Source organism: Mandrillus leucophaeus, unplaced genomic scaffold (genome assembly GCF_000951045.1).
Source record: "Mandrillus leucophaeus isolate KB7577 unplaced genomic scaffold, Mleu.le_1.0 Scaffold5, whole genome shotgun sequence".
Taxonomy (NCBI): domain Eukaryota; kingdom Metazoa; phylum Chordata; class Mammalia; order Primates; family Cercopithecidae; genus Mandrillus; species Mandrillus leucophaeus.
The window spans coordinates 14135881-14149069 of NW_012105364.1; the positions used below are offsets into that span (position 1 = coordinate 14135881).

Below are 13189 nucleotides of genomic sequence, written 5' to 3' on the forward strand. Positions count from 1 at the left end.
TCGTCACAGGTAGATTAATTACCGCTAGAAGCATTCTTCTAGTTAGGAAATTGTTGCAGTTTATTGCCACCTTTGCATTTCAGTGGAAGTAATTTCTTAGCTGCCTTGTTATATCTTTTTGAATTGAAAATGCTATTATGAAATATAATCAGTTATCAAAAATCTTTGGAATCTTAGCTGCGGAAAGAAACTGAGTACATTTGAAGTAACCCAGTTTTGGAGTTGAATTAGACTTCAGAGCTATAAGGAATCCTGACACTGTAAAGAGTTCAAGATGTTAAGTGATTTGTAGAATCTGACCTATATATGTGGCATCAACAGTTTATAGTCACTGAAGTGGTTTATTTTGGAGTCCTTGTGGATTTTGATTCAGTAGATAAAATGAGTAGTGACTGTAATATTTGCTACAATTAGTTTTAGTGATCACCTAACCTATATTCCTTCTCCCAGTTTATAGCAAGTGATATACCTAAAATATCCTTTAAATCTGTGCGTATATGTATTTTTAGATTTTCTAAAAGTTACAGATATCTTTGAGAATCGGAGAAAAGCTGTGTATCCTCTTTCTAGTAAAGTACCTATACAAACAATGTTACGCTTTTTTTCGTTTTGGGTGTGTTTTTTTGTTTTGTTTTGTTTTGAGACAGGGTCTTGCTGTGTCACCCAGACTGGAATGCAGTGGTGTGATCTCAGCTCACTGCAACCTCCACCTCTTGACCTCAAAGCAGTCCTCCTGCCTCAGCTTCCTGAGTAGCTAGGACTACAGGCATATGCCACTAAGCTTGGCTGATTTTTAAATGTTTTTGTTGAGTTGAAGTCTCACTATATTGCCCAGGCCGGTTTCAAGCTTCTGGGCTCAAGCGAGCCCCAGCCGTGACCTCCCAAGATGCTGGGATTACAGATGTGATTCACTGTGCTCAGCCCATGCAAACAATTTTACATACACTTAGGGAGTCCAGAAACCTCCCATGCATAAACTCCTTAAGTTTATGCATGGACCCCAGAGTAAGGTTTTTCAGGATCTCAATTGTTCAAATCTGAGAGATCTCTAAATTTCTTACCTCATAAGTCATGGTTTAACATGACTTTGCTATGGTATTTTTCACTTAGCCCCAGGAATATCAGTACAAAAGACACAGGATAAATCAGGAATGGGAAATTGTAAGTTGATGCTGGGATTATATTAAGGGACAAACTTAACAGTTTTTAAACGCTTAATAAGATTTGTCTGTCTTTTGGATTACATTGGAAATTATTGCTTTACAGATACTTCATGTTTTATAATATTACTTTTAGAGATTATCAAGATGGTTATTCAGTCATTTTTTAAAAACCTCAACCCTTTCTTTTTCTTCAGATGTGGCACCATTTATTGAGTTTCTGAAGGCCATACAAGATGGAACAATAGTTTTAATGGGAACATATGATGATGGAGCAACCAAGTATGTAAACTTGAAACTTTACAGAACTTTTTGGAGCTATAATTTGTAATTATGAAAGCAATACATTTTCATAAAAAAAAAATCTGTAACATAAAGCAGAGTAATCAAACTACCAGATAAACACAACTTAACAATTTTTTTTTTTTACTTTGCCTCCTTCCTGGTTTTCTGTGTAAATGTTTATCACCCATATATTGTCATGAAATTAGAATCACATCGTATATAACATTTTTTATGCTTTCATGTTCTGCTTTTTAACATTCTGAAATTGTTTTTCCTGGCATTAATATTCTTCAGTAGCATTTTTATGGTTCATCAGCAGTTGTGGGCTCACCTTTATTTAAAAGTTTCCCTATTATTATGTCATTAGGGTAAATTTCAAGAAATTGAGCTAATTGTCAAAGATACAAGTGTGCTGTATTTTAAATAAGTTTAATAAATAATACTTTTTAACTTTTTCTTAAAATAGTATATGTTGTAAAAATTTGGAAAATACAGAAAAGCGCAAAGAGACCAAGTTCCAGTCCATCTCACTACCCACTGTAAACATTGATGATATTTTAGTTTCCATTCCAGATGACTTAACACACATGTTTTTTTGGCTTTAACTATTTAGAATGCTAGTATTTATAGCACATCTCTTCACTTACGTGGTGAATATTTCCCCTTATTAGTAAATATTCTTTATAAAAAAATGTTTATGCCTGCCTAGTCTGGTTTTTAAAATGTCATGATTTATAACCTGTTTAATGGGCTGCCTATTGCTGGACCCAGGCTAGTTCCAATTTTCATACTTAGCAAAATATACTGTCTTAGAAATGTTTAAACAGTCCATATCTATTTCTTTAAGATAGACTTTTTTTTTAAAGTAGAAATGATCAATTAAAGGATGTGCAACATGTTTTTAAAAATGGATTTTTAAAATTTTTTTACCAATTTTATATTTTTCTCAGAAGTTCCATGGCACCGATTGTTAATTTTTTTAAGTTTCTCTTTTAAGAGTTTGAAACGGTATCTTAGTCTACTGTGCCTTTATTATTGAGATTGGATTTTTTTCACAGGTTTTTTTTATTTTACCCTTTTATGTGAATTGTCTTTTGACCATTCAACTTGGCCTATATTGACTTGTAAGACTCCTTTATGTTTTAAGGATATTAGCCATTTCTAATGTAAAAAGAAATATATTTATTGTACATTATTTGCTTTTAATTGTGTTAGTGTTGGGTGCCTTTTGAATTTTAGAATTTTAGACTAATGCCTATATAGTCTATGTGTTTTTCTATCAGTCTGATCTACTTGTATACTTGAGAAGTATTTTTCCACCTCCAGATTAGATATTTAGTAGATTTTTCTCTTCCAATGATTTTACTGTTTTCATGTATTTTTAAAAACCCATTTGTAATTTCCCCATGACATACAATGCCTGTGTTATTATGTAGATGTGGCTCTATCTCTGGAATTTCTGTTCTGTTCCATTCACTTGACCTATTTATCTCTGTTCCAAAAAGACACTATTTCAATTATTTTAAAATTGTTTTATAAAAGTAATTGGACTTCATGCCTCTCTGGTTGAGATTAAATCCCCTTTAATGTTCTTCTTTCTAGAAAAAAATAATTTTTTCTCTGACTTTTCTTAAGACGACTTATCAAGGATAAAAAACATCCTTTATAGATTTTAATTGACAGAACCTTAATACGACAAGATTTATACAGAAATGTGCCATGTCTTTTTAATGTATTGATTTTTATAAATGTATTATTTTATAGCTATATTATCACAGATTTACATGAAGAAAACAGTGCTACTTTATAAATGGTCGTAAGCTTGAAGTAATTTCATTGACATTGTGCATTTTATCGGGTTCAACTAAGAATATATTAAATCCATAAATTGAAGGTTAACACAAAACTTGCCTATTCAAGCATTTTCATCCATTTAAATAGAATGAAACACGATGTAATTAGGCTCTCATCAGAAAACAGGTAGCTAACTGTTTGCTTTTGCTGAGAGAATAGGCTATTATGTGTAAAATTTGAAGTTTTAACATTAAAAAGAAAACGCCCCACTTTTCTGAATTGATAAACATGACCTCCTTTTTTCACCAGATTATTTTGTTATACCTGATGGGAATCAGAATTGCTCCCCTTAATCTGCTAATATGCCAACAATAAATTGTAACCACAACTAAGAACTAGGGGAGGAATGATGTTTACTTTTTAACTGCTATTTTTTTGGTGCCCATTAAATGCACCAAAAGCAGCTTTGGAAGAGAGAGTTCAACCTCTAGGGCAAAAGGAAAAATCTAAACTTTAATTTCTTTACATTTGGTCACCTGGTCAATATATGATTCATCTTCTGTGAATTTAAATGAATTGAGTTGTATGAGTTTGGGGCACATGAATTTATATTTCAAATATTTCCTTTTTCTAAATACTGGTAAAAGAAATTGTAAGCATCGTATCTTTTATACTGAAATGGACAACATCCTTATGAAAAGCAATCTACATCTATTATATATAAATACCTTTTATCTTGGCAAGTGTCTGATTGTGGCACATTTGCAGTGATACACCAGTTGTGTTATATACCCTCTCTTATATATGAATAGAAATCTTGCTTACTGCTGCTGATGTGTTATGGCTTTTCCTTATTTAAGGCCATTGAATTTTACCTCATTTTCTTCCACTTATACTCAAGAAAGTTAAGTGTGTAAACTGAATGTCCCAGCTCTGTCCAAGAGAGAAAGTTGGGTGGCATGTTGACCAGAGAAAGCAGTACCCAGCTCTCTCTCTCTCTCTCGTCGTCTCTGATCCTAGTTTCTTTTAATCATAATGAGCCCGTTTTGCAGTGCTGTGAACTTCAGCAGATTGACTAGGGCTAATCTTCATCACATTATTTCCCAGAGTGTGTTTGGTAGAACCCCAGTCCTTTACAAGTACATGTAATGGTCAAAGAAGTTTGAGGATGGTGCCTTATATTGTACCCCTTTTGGGGATTCACAGTGAATGGCTCTGAAGTTCTGCCCTAAAGAAACTTCTTTTCGTTTGTTAATCATGGTGTTTCTTGATTCTATGAAGCCCATTTAAAAAACAAGATAGAGAAAAACATACATCTAAGAAAACTTACACTTCAGGGAGTACAGTTATCTAATGATTCCTACTTTCCACCCCGACCCTTACTAAAATGAGTTGTTCTTTGTTTGTAAAGGAGATAATGGTTTGAATGAGCCAGCTAAACTTGCCAATTGTATTCTTCCTTTTGGAGAGAATACTCTATGACATGTTATGCCTAAGTGAAGGCTTCAATATGAATGTCTTGGAGTAAGAAGGGATCTTAAAGGTCACCTAAAGCAGCATTGGAGCCTGGGCAAGATTCCCTTGTTCTCTGTGAATACCTCTACTTAACCCCCTACCTACTTAATGTGTCAGTACCCTTTTATTTCTCCATTTGAAATAGATCGAAACAAAATATTCACAGGACAATGTTATGTTCTCAGAGTGGTCTCCCTCTAAATTCTGCCTGATGTTCTTTAATTTGGATAGATGGAACAACAAAACAGTAAGTGTATTCCCCAAATCATTTGATACTTCAGGTATTTGAAGCTAACTGGTATTTTTCTTTTAGTTTTCTCTTTTTCCGGCTTAATACACAGGCTCTTTTAACTTTTTATCATGTATAGCTTCTAATTTGTTTCATCCTCCTGGCTGGATTTCTTAGGCATTCTCTAGTTGATTATTGTCTCTCTTAAAATGAATGCATCACATCAAACACAGGGTTCCAGATGTGGTCTGGCCAGTACAAGGTACAATGCAGATGCTAGCTTACCATGTTTTAGAGATTACATTTCTTTGAATATTCATGCAGACTAGAATTGTATTAGTTTTCTTTAAACAGTCACATTACATTTTTGGCGCGTGAGTTTTTGGTCAAGTTAAATTCTCAGATCTTTTTATTTGATCTCAGGCTTTTTTTTTTTTTTCTAAACCACTGTCAAATCAGGTCTTTCTCTTCATTCAGAACTTGATTTTGTTTAATCTAAATGAAGGCCTTTATTTTCATTTATCCTTGTTAAATTTAATTTTGCTGATTTAGGCCCACTTGGTCTTGATTCTGACATTCGTCCTGTGAAGTTTCCATGATCTAGGCTTTGTACTCTCTCCAAAGTCATGCTTATGTCTAAATATAAGTCATTGATAAAAATGTTTACCAAGGGTGGTGTGCCACCCTGCTAGAGGCTTCCTCCAAGGGATGCATCTTTTAATCAACTGCAGAAACTACTTTTCAGACAGCTGCCAGTATACACTACCAGGAATACCATCCAGCTGCTATTTCATTATTTTATGCATAGAGGTTATTTTCCGAGACTATCATATGCTCACTTGAAATTCATGGACTGTGCTAATTACAATACCCTGATCTATTGCCTGAAAACCTCTTCAAAAGCTGAAATAGTTGAGATGACGTTCACTTGGCTTTACTTATTTCCCTCTCCTTCCCACTAGTTTCCCTTTGTTCCCCTTTCTTTCCTTATTGCTTTTTAATGCTCGCAGGATCTTCTTGTCATCCCTTTAAGGATTTTGTTAGGAATTCACATTAGTTTTATTGGACCATTATTTCTAAAATTTTCTTGCCTTTTTTGAAAATGGGGATATTTTGCTTTTAATGTCTTAGCATCTCTCATTTTCCATGATCCTACTGAAATAACTGACACCACCTTGATTATTTCAACAAGTTCCTTTACAATCTAAAAGTGTGGAGCTGGGGAGGGGGTTTACAGGACTGGAGGCTTAAATTTACTTTAGAGCACTTACATGGACTTCTTGAGCTACTATTCCCTTTTTATGTTGATCAAAGAATGTTTGCCTCCCTGGAAAAGATAGTCATGCTTTGATCTGATGGTATATCATTCTCGTGAAACAGTGAGTCCCTTTGTTATTCACAGTAGCAGAAGCTGTTTCTGTGTGTTTTAATAATTTTATGAGTTTCATCTCATTCTGAGCACTACAGGTGTTCCTGGTGAGTAGTATTAAAAATGTTGTCATTAGTAATGTGGTTTGCTTTGTATTTTTGCACACTTCCTTTCTTAAGTTTGAGCCCATCATAAAACATTCCTTTATGGTAGCACTAATTTAGAAACTATGTTCCATTTTTTTCTGGGAGTGTTAGCAATTATATAGTGAAAATTAGAGTTTTTCTGTTTGTTTTTAAAGAGTCGTATTCCCTCATAGAAATTTCTAGTCTGAACTTTGTATAATATGTTCTCTTTAAAGTCTAGGCTGGGTCGCCATTTATGCCTTATATAGGTAGCATTTCTTACTCTTCAACGCCCTGAGGTAATAGGGTGATTTTCTTCCAGAGTTTCTGACATTTCTCCTTCCCAGCTTGTTCTTCCCTATTAATCACAATTGAGCCGTTAATATTGTCCTCCTTGCTTTCTGTGCTTCCAGAAAGGCAACATTGGCTTGGTTTGATGGTGCAACTGTAGGACTGTCCGATGTGCCTCCTTTCCCAGCAAGGATTGAGGCAGAACCCACAGACTCCTGTGTCCAGTTCTCACTTCCTCCCTTTCTAGTTTAGATTGCCTCTGGGCAGCGTTAGATTGTCTTCTAGCAAAACCTGATACCATTCTCAAACTCAGGGTGCTCCCATGTGGAATAAAAAGCTTGTATCTCCAGCCTTTATGCTATATAAAAATATATTTGCTGCCCTGACTTTTTTTAAAAAGGGGCATTTTGACATTTCCTGTCTATTCAATTAAACACTGGCTATGTTACATGATTTTAAACTTTTGAAATGTAAAAGTTTTTTTACTTAAATAGAAGATATCTAAAAATAATAATAAAATTATCCACCAAATTCTATATAGGCAGATCAGAAAGTGTTCGAAGTCATTGACAAAATCATCTTGTTGTAAAACTCTAATTAGATATACACAGGGCTATGTGTTAGACGTCCCCCAAATCACCCCCAGTTTTGAGAGTTCTCCAGTAGGTCTCATGGCTGTGATTTGTTAAAGCAAAAATACACAAAGCAAAATCAGCAAAGGGAAAAGGTTCATGGGACAAAGTTTAGGGGGGAAAAAAGGAGCCTTCTCCTAAGTGGAGTCAAACAGGACATGCTTGCTTCTTCCAACAACCAGTTAGGACAACACACGGCAAGTGTTGCCTGCAAGGAAGCTTATTAGGGACTCAGTGCCCAGGGATTTCATTAAGGGCTGGTCATGTAGGCACCCTCTGCCTAACCTGTTCAAAATACCAGACTCTCAGAGAGAAAACAAGTGTTCAGCATAAATTGCATTGTTTTTGCCCACACTTTAGACACAGTGAACCATTCTTAACAGTTTTGAAAATGATAGGAGCCCTCCCCAAATCCAAGTGGCCAGATGCCAGGCAGGGGTCAGTCTTGCCAGTAGGCCTTTCTAAGCTCAGGCCTGCTCTGTTAATGTGTATCTTCACAGGATCTCATTATCTTCTAATGGAAAAGCAAGGAAAAAGATTAATGGAGTTAAAACATAAAGCTCAGTCTTTAAGTTTCTCCTAGATCTCTGGCTTGATTGTAAGTCAGCTTGGTTTATTTATACAGATCATAATGGTCACTTCTGAAATTCAGGAGTACAAAAATCAGAATGCCTGACTGCCCTTCAACATATTTCTTAGTTGTTGCAAAATTCTTGGATAAGATTTTACTTTTGGCAGGGGGCTAGACCTGCATTTGGATAACCTCCTACTTTGCAGGGAGTTTTTCCTGTATAAAGCAATCTCTTAACATTTGTGAACTTCACATTCATTATTTCAGCTGTTTATGAGCCACCCTAAAGGCCTGCGAGATATCGGTTATAATTTTTTTGCGATGTAAATGTGAATGGAACCCCAAAGCCTCTCTGCAGGAGGCAGCCCACTTAGCTGACCACTGAGCCTACTGCCTGTGCTCTGCACATTTCAATACTATTTATTCTTGTTACAGCAGCAAAACTCATCGCTAGTGCTGATGATGCAAGTGTGGACTTCTGTAAGATAATTAGAAATAGAACATTTGGATAAACTACACAAGTGGAATTTGACAGTCTTTTAGATCCATGGCATCCCAGTAGCATTTGGAAACAAGAAAACAAGGTTCAGGTGACAATTTTGTGGCATTTCCCTCTAGCACAAAGGTTGCTTATCAAGTGAGCAAACAAGTGAAAAGTGATGGATAATTCATGTAAGGATGGGCACAGGAAACAGCTGCAGAGGAACTGTGGAGGGAAAGCCAGCGCATATGCACAGATTTCATGTGAAGTCCTCACAATCTTCACAGAGGCTGAGATTGGTTCTTCTGCACAGTCATTTCACTTCTTTTTAGTTCACTTGGCTATAAATGTACCACTTTATATAGGAAGTGAATCTGAAAGGCTAAATACTCCACAGGCTATGGCTTATTTTCTTGTTGGTTCTAATGAACTTCCTCCAGGTAGACAGCAGTGCCCAGGCCGTGGCCAAAACAGCTCCACAGACCCCACGGATGTGGCTCACATCAATCACGAAAGTTTAATGATATATGTAGTTCTTTCCTGTTTTATGAAGCTTTTTTTAAGAAACCATGAGTATCCCTTTTTCTTTAGTTAAATGAGAACTGTTCTATGTAGTGTTTCTTTCACTAAGATATTAAAGGAGCTAACTGATACTAGCATGAGATGTTTGAAAGAACACTGTAGAATGAATAAGTACCTTCCTCACTGACTTTCCTGCCGTTTGAAAATATAAAACTTGCCTTGCCTCAGGTTTTAGCAGAACAGACCTCTCTGAGTGACTTATTAGAGCTGTCTTTTGCGCAGTATATAGGACTCAGTGCCAAATAGGTGTACAGGTGGCCCTTAGTTAATTTCTTCTTCTTCTTCTTTTTTTTTAAGCTCTCTAGCTAGCATTTATCTACTGAGTTTCTTTTCTCCTTAGAGATAAAGGAAAGAAAATCATTGAACATTAGGATGATCACTTACACAAAATTTTTTAGTGACATCTCTCAATTAGTAGTTACCCTAGTGGTTGACTTTTGTCACTGCCCCTCCTGCTAGTAGACATTTAGCTGCTGTGTGGTTAATATTTTCATTTTTATTAAGTAACCACTTGGCAGTTATCACTGAAGTACAATTTATATCCCTGTTCTCAAAATTCATTTTGTTTTAAATAAAACGTAGTGTTAGAAACATATAGATTTTTGTCAGCATTTACCTTTATTCTGGTCAAATGTAATTTACAGAGGGTTTAGTGGAGATTCAAAAAGATTATTAATTTTATAAAAATATTGATTGCTTAAGACCTTGGATTAGCCTGAGTAGACATCTACTAACTGTGATATCCCTTATTTATTTGATGAGTATAATTTAAAAAGTTAAATGAAGGTGAATTGTTGTTGTGAAATAAAAACCTAACAGGTACTTTCTAATAGAATAAACTTAAAATTAATTGTTGGATTTCATGTCTTTTGTCACTAAAGAATTCAACTGGTAGAAATGTTACTCTGTGAAAAAAAAGTTATTTTCCAAAATGTTCTGTTATTTAAAGTCTCATTTTGTCTCATGTTTTGTGTTAATATCCCAGTGAATCAGTATTAGCTTACAGTACCCTCTGTTTATTGTTGTATTCTTTCTCTCCCTCTTCAAGACTCAATGATGAGGCACGGCGGCTCATTGCTGAATTGGGGAGCACATCTATTACTAATCTTGGTTTTAGAGACAACTGGGTCTTCTGTGGTGGGAAGGGCATTAAGACAAAAAGCCCTTTTGAACAGGTTAGTGTCTTAGACTCTCAGAATTAACAAAAACAAATTCTATGAAACCTTACGGTACATATTCCCATCCCAGCTATTTGAAAATCAGATAAAGCAGATAGTAAATATGATCATATATTTGTCATAAATTCTTGGTAATCAGTTATTTGAAGTAACCATCGTACTTTTAAATTCAAAACTTAAAAATTCTGCACGGGAATATTTTTTCCTACAGGACAATGCGTTGGAGTAGGATTACCTATCTTAAGCCTTTTAGGAAGCTTTAATTATTAAGGATTGTAATTGAGCTTTGGATTTTAGAATCAGTTAAGTTTGGAAATATTTTAGAACTTAGCAGGATGTATGTGTTAGTTTTTGACTAGCAAATAATCCTTTAAAAGCATCTGCAATGTATTCTTTCAGCTGTTATTTGAAGCTCTGCCATGTATGTGATACAGCCTGAGGGTCACTCATTTAATATCTTCACCAGTAATTTATATGAACTCATTGTTGACATGAGTATTACTGAAATGAGAATGTGTAAAATGTTACTGCAAATCAGCAGTTTACAAAGGTTTGTTAAACTGTGTATTATTACTGTGTTCCAATAGCACATAAAGAACAATAAGGATACAAACAAATATGAAGGATGGCCTGAAGTTGTAGAAATGGAAGGATGCATCCCCCAGAAGCAAGACTAATGGAAACGTGGAGAGAATTGAAGAAAGCGCACTTTCACTATTAATGGGAGAGCTGTGTGTAAATATTTTAAGAGCATGCAGCCATCTTGGTGTGTGCATGAGTATTGTCTCTTTTGATATCAGGATTATTTATTGCTAACGTAAATAGATAGCATTGTAAATAGTCATCACAATGATCAAATCACTGAACCATGTCTCTGCACATTTCCCTAAAAGTACAATGTTTAGACTGCTGTGGTAATACATATTTTAAATTCTAAAAGCATACCCAATGTGTAACTGAACAGATCGTGAAAAATATATTGATATATATACTAGTTGCTGTGAAAATATCATGGAATAACATGGATTTTAGGGTGGATACTTTATTTTCTTTTATACCTCTATATATTGCCTTGTGATGACATTATCTTTTAAATTAAAAAGAGATTTGGCTAGTTGTGTGTGTAATGTTACTTTACAGTCCGACTCTCCTGATGTACCTCTTTTCATGATCTTTTTCTTTCCTTCCCAAGAAACTGAGGAATGTTTAATATGAAAACACACATTGGATATGTGAAAAGCACAACAAAATTCTTAATGTACACAGTAAAAAGTAAATATATAAATGTAGATGGCATTTAGGACCACAGCTTGCTGGATTTGTGTTAGCTATTGGAATAACTTGATTTTGTATAAGCTATTTAGAGTGAGGCTGGAGGTGGCAGTTTTACAGAACTGGAGAACCAGGCCAAGTCCCCTCCCCAACCTAATTAGGTCATTCAGGACAGCTAAGTCAGTATATTTAGAGCAATACTAGCATATGTTTTTCTTAATTGTTATCAGCATTGACCAAGTGGTTTGGAAGGAGGCATGCTTTAATATCACAATAATTTTGATTTGTAAACCAAGAAATTAATCCTGTGTTTATCTAACTTCATAATAGCAGTTATTGCCCGAAGCTATAGTGGCATATTTACAAAAGTTCTTATTACTGGGTGGACTGATAACATTTAAAAAATAATTGTGTTTGACCCCAAATGACTTTATACCCAATTCTACATAAAAATATAGAAGATCTATCTTTTTTGTTACTTTCAGATGTTCACTAACTCAGTTTTTAAGCAGACGTTTTCAGGGCATTAAATATATGTTGTGTATGAAATATCTCAAACTGGAACATAAATTTAGTGATCAAACTGCCATTCATAATGTAAGGCAACACTTAAATTTCGAACCTAAATTTTAGATGGATTGTATAAAAAATCCTAAAAGCAGTATCTGTTATTTAGCTGTAAACCAAGTTGGAAGCTATTCAGATAATTTCTTAAATATTGATGAACTTTGGAGTACTGTTTCTTCCTTCAAACTGAATGTAATTCATGAATAAATGCACCTTATATGTTTAAACAATTTTTGTATACTTTTGGGATTTTTGGTGCTTATATGCTAAATCACATTCAGCATGTGTATTTTGACATTTAAAATACTTCTCTCAATTCTGTAAATTAAAAGAATAGTTATTTTACAGTTCTAGGGATTGTGAAATAAATGTCACTTTTTAAAAAATAATGAAAATAAATACTCTTGGTTTTGCTTTGTGAATTTTTTTTTGTATTATCTAGCAAAGTAATACACCTACGGAACTTCACAAAAACACAAGGTTTTTCAAGTATTTATTATACTAACTTGGAAAAAAATTGTTGCTGTGGTTAAAAATAGTAATATCCAAATGTATCTTGACATGTAAGAAGTTAAGTAGATGGCAGGGAAAGCCCTTTTATTAAGACTGTAAAAGGATAGATTTTCCAGATACATAAAATGTCAAAAGAAGACAAAGATTGGTTATGTAACTGATGTGGTTTCCTTTTGTCTCAGTTCAATCTTGTATAGATTGTGCCAACTTAACTTGAAAGCAATAACTTTATACTACATTTTCAGATACCTCTTTAAAATCGGTTTTAGACATGAAACAGTGCTCATTTAATGTTAAGAATTTTCTTTGTTAAATTAACATTGACATAGTTTTGAAATGGTGCTTATGGGCTTATCAATGCATATTTTTTATTTGTAATCCGATGCTGTCCCAGAATAAGTGTATTGTAATATGAATGTTAAAATTGAACAGAGACAGCAGGAAAATAAGTGGTATTTGGGAAATTAAAGAAAAATTGAACCAGAGTCTTTATATTCCTGAATTTAATTGGATTAATGTGAAATTTATCATTGTTCTTTCTATATTTGACTTATTTTTAAGTGAATCAGCTGTTTTATAATTTTATGACAGATCAAAGCTGAGTTCATTTAGCCTGTATTGCTCT

At 34.3% G+C, this 13189-nt stretch overlaps 1 protein-coding gene across 1 annotated transcript in view; it reads left to right on the forward strand.

Moving 5' to 3' along the window:
* The window catches only part of FAM3C (family with sequence similarity 3, member C), a 52726-nt gene extending 40253 nt beyond the window's left edge, over positions 1-12473 (forward strand). The window contains exons 9-11 of the mRNA XM_011995972.1: positions 1358-1442; positions 10083-10209; positions 10800-12473. Of these exons, the coding sequence (XP_011851362.1) occupies positions 1358-1442; positions 10083-10209; positions 10800-10889 (302 nt within the window). The 3' untranslated portion in view covers positions 10890-12473. The remainder of the gene's footprint in view (positions 1-1357; positions 1443-10082; positions 10210-10799) is intronic.
* The last annotated feature ends 716 nt before the right edge of the window (positions 12474-13189 follow it).